This window comes from Rousettus aegyptiacus, unplaced genomic scaffold (assembly GCF_014176215.1).
Source record: "Rousettus aegyptiacus isolate mRouAeg1 unplaced genomic scaffold, mRouAeg1.p scaffold_m13_p_8, whole genome shotgun sequence".
In the NCBI taxonomy this organism is placed as follows: domain Eukaryota; kingdom Metazoa; phylum Chordata; class Mammalia; order Chiroptera; family Pteropodidae; genus Rousettus; species Rousettus aegyptiacus.
The window spans coordinates 75,633,424-75,642,768 of record NW_023416311.1 but is presented as its reverse complement, the minus strand read 5'-3'; the positions used below and the strand labels follow the sequence as shown (position 1 = coordinate 75,642,768).

Below are 9,345 nucleotides of genomic sequence, written 5' to 3'. Positions count from 1 at the left end.
GGGTAATAATATATACTGACTGATAATTGCATTAATAGCTGATAGGTAAATTTAAATGGGATTTAAACTGCCTTAAATACTTCCTGGAGCAAAGTGAAGGTATAAACAGAGAAACTCAAAATGTGCTTTATATATTTGTATTCTCCTAAAATGCTGAATTTAGAATTTTTGCCACTTGGTCACAGAAACTAACTGACAAGACAAATATCAATTTCACTCAACTCTAGTAATAAATTTTAGATTCAGTAAGGATGAAATGGTTTTTCTGATTTTCAGTTTTTCATCCCGTTGTACCCTTCAAAATCTTGTAAGAAAAAAGAAATGGCATTTACAAAGTCTTGTTATGTACACAATTATGTACACTTGTGCATGTAACAACTTGTTAGCATATTTTCTTAAAAGAGCCACAAAAGAATGCAATTATATAAAAAGGGCTGTAATTATACATCTGTATAAATGGATGGAAGATGGAAATTAGCAAAATAAAAACACTTTTGTTAATTCTTTTAATTTTTCAAGTTAAAGTACCTGATTCCTCTAGATGCAGAGTGATACAAATGAATACTTATATTCCAAAATAATTTTACTAGATAGAGAAAAGATGGTTTTAAATGAATATTCTATATAAATGAATGAAGACGATTTACCATTATACTTTATTTTTCTGTTACTGTAATACTAAATTAGAAAAGAATTGTAGAATTCCTTCTTCTAATATTAAAAAAAAAACAAAACCAAAAACAGAAGCCATTTGTTAAACTCTTATATGAAGAGATGTCCAACAATCCACTCACACCCAAACCCCAAATATGAGTGACAAGAGAGAAACTAGTTAATTTGAAATAAAAAAGGCATCTCAAGAAAAAGCTCAGTGACCTAGACATTAGAAGGTAAAACTCAAACTAAGAAAACCTGAGACACATACAGAAGGAGAGAAAGTAAACCCAGGAGACTACAAGGCTGTGTCCACAGAGTAACATGTGTGAAACTCCTTGACTGCCTTGTTTAGAGACTCAGAGTTTTTCCCAGTTCTCTGATAATGTATTTCTTTCTTCTCCTTGTCTATTTACTTAGACTTCTGGCCATTTCCCAAGGTCATTTTCTCATGTACTCTCTTCCTTGCTCTGCAACTCTGTTATTCTCAACTCTTCTCTGTTTTCCTGCTTTAAACACTGTGCTTGACCTCTGGATTCTGATTTAGGTTCTTCTTCACAACCTGTACATTTTGCTTTGCATTTTTGGTCCTGCATTCTCATTTTTAAGGCAAAATGTTAGACTGTGGCACAGCAACTCTGTTAGGTGGCAATAACTCTGCTAAGTGTGCCTAGAAAAGTTCATATAATTTCAGGCCCTGACTGAGGTCTGTGAGGCCTGAGAAAGAGAGGCTTGAATAAATAATGTTACTATAAAACAAGTATATTAGAATTTGGACAAAAATAGATACTCACTTTTCCTATAAGCAATCTTCCTTGCTGTGCTTATGCAAATGATTTAATAAAATAGTAGTCAGACTACAAAATACACTGAGCTCTATCTTCCTGTTAGTTTTTATATTAAAAATTATTATTTAACTCTAAGCACTTGTAAGTAAGCTAACTATTCCAACTTATAAAATAGCTGAGGTATTAAAATGCATATATTAAATGCTCTACAAAAGTTACAAAGTGACAACACCTGATTTGCAGAATCTACTGTCAAAGAAATATGATCTAAACCAGACATTACTATTGCCAAATGCCTTAAAAAAATGTCTCTGTGTATATGTTTGTTCTAGTTAAATGAAATTGCACTCATTAATCATGGAAAAAATTGCTTATTCATTCTTTTGATCAATTTATTTAACTAGTTAGCTGTTAAAAGAATTGATATAAAAATTCATAGGTGGCTGATGAAGGTTCTGAAAGACCTAAAGGAATTTTTATCATAACAAGTGAGTATATAAATTCTATTAATGAATTAATTTCTTAGACATGACAATGATATTTTGAGAATACAAATATTTAGGCTCAAATTTCACATAAATGAGGACAAAAATATATGTAAAGAATTTAGACTATGTTCCATTAATAGATTAACTAATGTTCTAAAAGTAAAATAGAAAACATGAAACATGGGGAGGCGTTACTTATTTATACCTTGATTTGCTCCAAAAAGAAAATTTAAGGTGGCTGAGTGTTGCTTTATTTTTGATTCCTGACATAAAGGACTTTGGTATTTTACTGAAACAACTGAGCATCTAATTCCCATTAGGAAAAAAATTAATGTTAAATAAACTGTAAATAAATATACATGAAAATATTTTATAATTCATCCTGGATTCACAAGTCCTTTTTTAAAAATGATGTTAAAAAAATACCTTTTCCTTTTCTTTTTCAACTTGATTTTCTCTTTGCTTTTTGCTTGTTTCTTCTCCTCTTCTTCATTTATTCCTGTGTGTTGAGGGAAAAGAATCAGGTCACCATGGGTTTATATACTAAAATGGTATGGATATATTTTTTGATTTTGGTTGTTGATTGGTGAATTTCACTCATTAGGATATTGCACTTTTCTTGTAACAATTTCCCCTTTCTTGATTTATTTTTTTAAATTGAGGTATAATTGACATGTAACATTGTATTAGTTTCAGGTGTACAACATACTGGTTCGATATATGTATATATTACAAAATGATCAGATGACTATAATAAGTCTAGTTAATATCTGTCACTGTAACAGTTGCAAAAATATTTTTTTTCTTGTGATGAGAACATTTAAGATCTACTCTCTTAGCAGTTTCAAACATACAGCACAGTATTTTAACTATAGTCACCATGCTGTATATTACATCCCCATGACTTATTTTCTAACTGGAAGTTTGTGTCTTTTGACCCCCTTTACCCATTTTGCCCTCATCCTCAACCCCAACCTCCATCGCTGGGAACCATCAATCTGTTCTGTTATCTATGAGCTTAGTTTTTGTTTGTTTGTTTCTTTTTTCTTTAGATTCCACATAAAAGTGAGGTCAGATGGCATCTGTTTTTCTCTCTGACTTATTTCATTTAGTGTTAATGCCCTCGAGGCCCATTAGTTATTTGTATTCATTAAAAGTATTATATGCTTTTTATAAAAATGTCAAACACTAAGTATGTTAAGTAAAAATAGTCAAGTACTCTACTTCTTATTCCTATAGCAAATCAATGTCAACAGTTTGGTGAGTACCACTCCAGATCCTAAAGAACAAAACAATACAATCAAGTATAGTTTTTTGTTTTTGCCTTTTTTAAAAACTTTCTCTACTACAATGCTGAACAGAACTGGTAGGAGTGAACATCTCTGCTTTGTTCCTTATGTTATGGAAACATTCAGTCTTTTATCATGAAGTATGACATAATCATTCAGTTTTTATAGACGTCCTTTATCAAATTGATAAAGTTCCCTTCTTTTCCCAGTTTGCTGAGAATTTTTATCAGAAATGGACAATGTACTTCCTCGAATAATTCCTTGAAATATTATAATTATCATATTGCTGCTCTTTTTTAGTGAATTATACTGACTGATTTTCAAATGTCAAACAAATCTTATATATTCCTGAGATGAAGTACACTGGTCATAATATATTATCATTTTTACATATTGTTGGGTTCGATTTGCTAAAATTATTTTAATTGCTTAAAATTCTCTTTGTGTTTGTATTTATGGAGTCTACTTTACTTGTGGTATCTTTATCTGGTTTCGCTATCAGGGTAATGCTGGTCTTATAAACTGAATTGCAAAGTATCCCCACTTTGATTTTTAAAAGATTTTATTTAGAAATGCTAAGTAAAACAGAGTATGAAAAAAAAAATCCATACTCTTAATTCCTTAGGTCCTTTGTAAAAAATGAAATATTTTTTACCTTGACTTTATACACTTTATACACTTTCTCCTTTAAATGTTTAGCAGAATTCATGAAAGAGGCCATTCGGCTATGGAGCTTTCTTTGTTAAAAGTTTTAAAAGTAAAGATATAACTTCTTTAACAGATGTAGGCCATTCTGTTTACCTATTTCTTTTTGAAAGTTTTGGTAGTTTGTGTTGTTCAAGTAATTTGTCCATTTAATCTAAGTTGTCCAATTTACTGGCATGAAGTTGTTCATAATACTCCCTTATTTTAGTATCTGTATAATCTGTAGTATTGTCATTATTGGCAATTTATGGCTTTCTTTTAATCAGATCAGTTTGGATAGTAATTTTTCATTATAAATCTCAAAGAACTAGCTTTTGGTTTCACTGATTTTCCTTATTGTTTTTCTATTTTCCATTTCTTTGATTTCATCTCTGACCTCTATTTCCTTTCTTCTGCTTGCTTTGGGTTTCATTTGCTCTTCTTTTTCTAGTGTGTTATGGTTAAAGCTGAAGTTATAAATTTCTTCTCTAATATAGGCAGTTAGTGCTGTAAATTTGCCTATAAGTACTACTTCAGGGGCATCCTATAATGTTATGTTGTGTTTTTATTTTCATTTGGTTCAAGATACTTTCTAATTTCCTTTGAATTTTTTCTTTGACCCAATGGGTTGTTTAGAAGTATGTTAGATTACAAATATACTTGGAAATTTTCTGGAAGCTATCTGCTACTGATTTCTAATTTAATTTCTTTGTGGCTAAAGAACATGCTTTGCATAACTTGAATCCTTTAAAATTTACTGAGACTTGTTTTATAGCATGGAATAAGGTCCATCTTGGTAGATGTTCTGTGTGCACTTAAAAAATTGTGTATTCTGCTGTTGTGGGGTGAGGTGTTTTATAAATGTTAAGTAGGTTAAGTTGGTTGAAAATGTTATTCAAGTCTTCTATATCCTTTTTAATTTACTGTTTACTTGTTTTATCAATTATTGAGAGACATATGTTGAAATCTCCAACTATAATTGTTGATTTGTTGAATCCACAAAAATTATCTCTGATGTTTTTATCAAGTTTTTCTTCATATATTTTGAATTTTGTTATTAAGTGCATAAACACTTAGTACTTTTATGTGCTCATGACTAAGTGACCTTTTTATCATTATGAAAAAACCCTCTTATTCCTAGTAATATTTGTTTTGGAAACATCTTGATCTCACATTAAAATAGTCACTTTAGCTTTCTCTTGAGTAGCTGTCTTATTTTGTAGCTACTATAAGTTCAGAATGACTATGTAAACATATCCAAAAAAAAAAAAAGTCATAAGAAACTAAGCAAATAAAACAGTAGCTATGGGAATAATTTCCCTTTCCACTGACTGGATTACATAGAGAGATTAGTTCTAATAAAACAAAATAATTCTAGAATTCAAGAAATATTTTTTCCTAGCCACGTACCCTTACCAACTAGCAGTACTGACAATAATAGGAAATGAGAGTTCAAGCACTGAAGACAAAATTTATTTTAGATAATTCAGTGTTTCTATACTACAACTCATAGAACCATTACACCTCTATTTATTGAGGTTCCTTCTGAGAAATGATGTTGAATGTATACAGGCATAGGAGGAAAAAGATTTGAGTTTTTACAAAATAATATTTTCATGGAAAATAACAATCAACCTTTGGAGTTTGAGATAGAAGGCAATAGAAGGCAAGGTCTTTATGTACTTTAACATTTAAATTTTGTGATAATCAGCAAGGGTGGTGGTCTCTAATGTAACATACAGGAGTCAGAGGTCGAGATCCACTGTTTACATGCTGCTTTGGGATAGGATGGCAGATCCTTCCTAGCAGCACTAGCAGGCTCAGCTACTAGGTCTTTGTTTGCATATCTATCACCGGGTTTGTAGCTACTCCAGCTGCTCTTAAATACCTGGCTAAGCAGCTCTGAACCTAGACACATTCATCTAAATTCTCATTCCCTCTTGGGTCTTCCTATCAACTGGTTAGCAAATATCTTTTGTAGCTGTCTCATAAAAAGTACATTTTGAGCCAAATATAAGCTTTACTCCAATTACCATGTGAGTTCATTTAAGCCTTATATTTATGAAGCTTGAAACCACCATAAGTCATTCAATTGAATCTAATTCTAGCAGTTACTAAAGGGAAAAAGAACGATTATGGCAATATGTAAATATCTGATTTGGGCAATCTGTCCTATGCAGCTCTCAGTGTCAATCATATTTAAATGAAATCAAGTATAAATTTAACATAAAACTGTCTTAAACAAATAAAACAAACCAAAAAACCAAACAAAGTCAAAACTCGACTAATCTGTCAAAATAGAACGTTTCTGGATTAAACCAAAAATATATCATAAAATATTAAGAGATGAGATATGAGGACATGACTATCTTCTAACATCAAGCAAATTACTGATTAATATTAAATAATGCTAAGTAAAACAGTATGAAAAAAAATCCATACTCTTAATTCCTTAGTCCTTTGTAAAAAATGAAATATTTTTTACCTTGACTTTATACACTTTATACATACTGTAACATAAATACGTCTTCAGATACTTGCTACTACCAATTACAATTCTAAAATTTCCTCAAGAAGTTAAAAACACAGCATAAAGCCTTAAAAAGCTTCCTGCAACACTGTAGTGCCATCAGACAGTATGTTCATACACACACACAGACACATACACATAGACACACACCCACAGAGTGAGTGAGTAAGAACTTATGGTCCTCGTATGCATTGATTGTTTGATCTTTCCCTGTTGATAGCATTGGTGATATAATTTCCTAAGGAGGCATGGGTTCCAGGTTGTCATAGCATAATGACAATAATGCTTGTTCTCTCCATGTCAACTTCTGCTCTCACATTTTTGTTCGGTTGCTCATGGGCGCTATTACGCCAGCGGGAAGGTGGCTCAATACCTAAGAAGGCCAACAGCTCACGACCAAAGTTACAGCAGAGACTTCCCTGGCGGCGAGATCAGCCAAACGGAAAAGTCCCCGCCCTGTAACCCCACCGACATCCTGGGCCAAAACCTTTAAAAACCGCGCCTATACCCTAGACACGTGCGACTTCTCTGGCCCCTTTCCTCGGGACCAGAGAACCTCGCCCGCAGACCCTAATAAAGCCTGTTTTATACTTTGCTTTGGCTCAATCTCACCCTCGTTTTCATCTCCTCCGGCCAATCAATTTTCTAATTTGCAACAAAAATGGATGTTTGTCATTTAGACTTTTGTTTTAAAGATATTAAATTTTTAGATGAAAAATCAAGATATTAAGTGCATTGAAAAAAATTCAGTATAATAGAAGAAATGTATACAGAGGCAAAATAGAAAACAGAATTCACACAAAAATAAGTTTTAAGTCTTGTTTTTTTTGGTGACATTCCTCTCCCTTTTCGTGTCTCTATTTCATAATAGCAGAACAACTATTTGCATAAGTACACAAAAAATTCTTTGCTTTCCCCTGGCTCACCATTTTTATTCCATTATTAAAAGCTACAACAAAAACAACAAAAACCTTACCATATTCAAGATAATTGGTACAAGAGCTCTCTACCTCTAAGGACCAAGGAAGAATTCAAGGAGCTCCCAGGATTATCTAAGGGATGTGGATGAGAACTCACATTCGACAGGTCAGTGTTCTACCCTCACCCTCTTAGAGAGTCTGAGCACTATTAGAAAGGTATCAGTGGATCTAAGAACCACCACCTCTTTATTGTTCTGTATGTTTAGGAATCAATCTATTGTTTCTTTGGGTAGCAGTCACTGGGCTTGCATTAGGTAAAATAAATATAAATCTCTTTTATGATACTTCATTATTGGGATCTGTGTGATAAACTGAAGTAAGCACTGTTCTGGGTGGGAGTCATGAGACTTGGAAACAAGTTCAGAGACTTTATGTAACCATAGGCAAGCATATCTTTTTAAGAAAAAAAAAAAAGCTAGATCGAGTCAACCATTCTCATTGTGAGTGAGGTTAAGGGAAAGCTGATTCTAACAAGGAAGGCTAACCAACTATTCCCTATCACGGAGATGATGATATGTTAACCCCTCCCATCTTCCCAGGGTGGATTTGTCCCAGGTCTTCTAATTGAAAATTGCCTCTAGAATAAACCACTATTCACGATGGAAGTGTACCTTATACTTCAAGACTGATGTGGTGAGAAAGATAAAAGTCAGGAACCAATAGACCGGGTGATCTCTAAGGCTGGAGAGCAGCACGTTGTAATGATAACAGTATAGGACTAGTAGTCAAGAAACCTGGATCATAGTGCTGGCTTTACTATGACCAGTCAGTGACTTTGGAAGTTACTTGTCCACTCTTTCTTTTCTATAAAACTAAGTGTTTAAATTGTGTGTTCTCTAAGCTGCTTCCTAATTCTAAAATTTCATGTATTATTATTATTATTTTTTAAATAGAGCAGTGTAGATGGATGGGGTAGAAACCGTCCTTGTGGAATTGATGATCTTAGACTTTCTCTCCTGTCCTGCTATGTGATTTGGCTGCCCTCTGTGCCTGGTGCAGCTGTCTTCCTGGGATCTCCCTTTACCAGCATCCTAGGCATTTCCTTCTTATCTCGTTTATTCCTATATTCCATGTCTTCTTTTTTTTGGTCTACTTCCTGACTTTGGTAGAAAATCTCTGGAATAAATACTCTAAAAAAGGGTATATGAGAGGTAATTTTTTTGGAGACTCTGAATGTCTGACAATGCCTTTATTCTACTTTCCCACTTGGTTGATAATTTGGTTGGGTGTACCATTCTAATTTGGATATAATTTTCCTTCAAAAATTTGGAAGCATTTATCAGCTTCCAGTATTGCTTTAGAGAAGTACAAAGCTATTCTAACTCCTAATCCTTCACCCTCGACTCTGGAAAGTCTGAATTATATTCTCCTTGTTTCCTATAATCTGCAGCTTCATAATGGTATGCCTTTGTGTAAATCTGTTTTTAACACTGTGCTTAGTACTTGCTTAACATTTTTGTCTGGAAATTAATGTCCTTTAATTCTTATATATTTTTTCTGTTTTTTTTTTTCCTGGCTTTATTTAAATGAAATATTTCCTAAATTGATCCTTAATTGTCCTATCTTTTTTTTTTATTTTGCTCTTCCTAGATTTAACTTTATCTTCTATCACATTTTTCATATCTGCTTCTTTTTTAATTTCAAAAAGTTCTTTTGTTGTTTTGTTCTTTTTATAGTATCTTATTCACGTTTTGTGGATGCTATATCTTATCTTTCTATGAAACTGAATATTATTTCTTAAGTTTTTTCCTCCCTTAACAAACTGTATCCTTTGAGCTGATTTTTTTGTTGTTGTTGTTTGCTGGATTTGGTATTTATAGTTCATGTCAGAGTCTTTCCTCAGAAATTTAATGCTCCTTGATTGTCTAAAAAGCTGACTGGAAGCTTTAGCAAGCAAGCTTGAAAATCTGGACTTTACTGGTAATCTGGCCA

The 9,345-nt window shown here is 32.7% G+C and overlaps 1 protein-coding gene across 2 annotated transcripts in view; it reads right to left on the bottom strand.

The window, feature by feature from the left end:
- The window catches only part of SREK1IP1 (SREK1 interacting protein 1), a 36,581-nt gene that overhangs the window by 6,304 nt on the left and 20,932 nt on the right, over positions 1–9,345 (bottom strand). For both annotated transcript variants that reach the window (XM_016123520.2, XM_036226193.1), the window contains one exon: positions 2,357–2,429. In XM_016123520.2, coding sequence (XP_015979006.2) covers positions 2,357–2,429 — 73 coding nt within the window. The remainder of the gene's footprint in view (positions 1–2,356; positions 2,430–9,345) is intronic.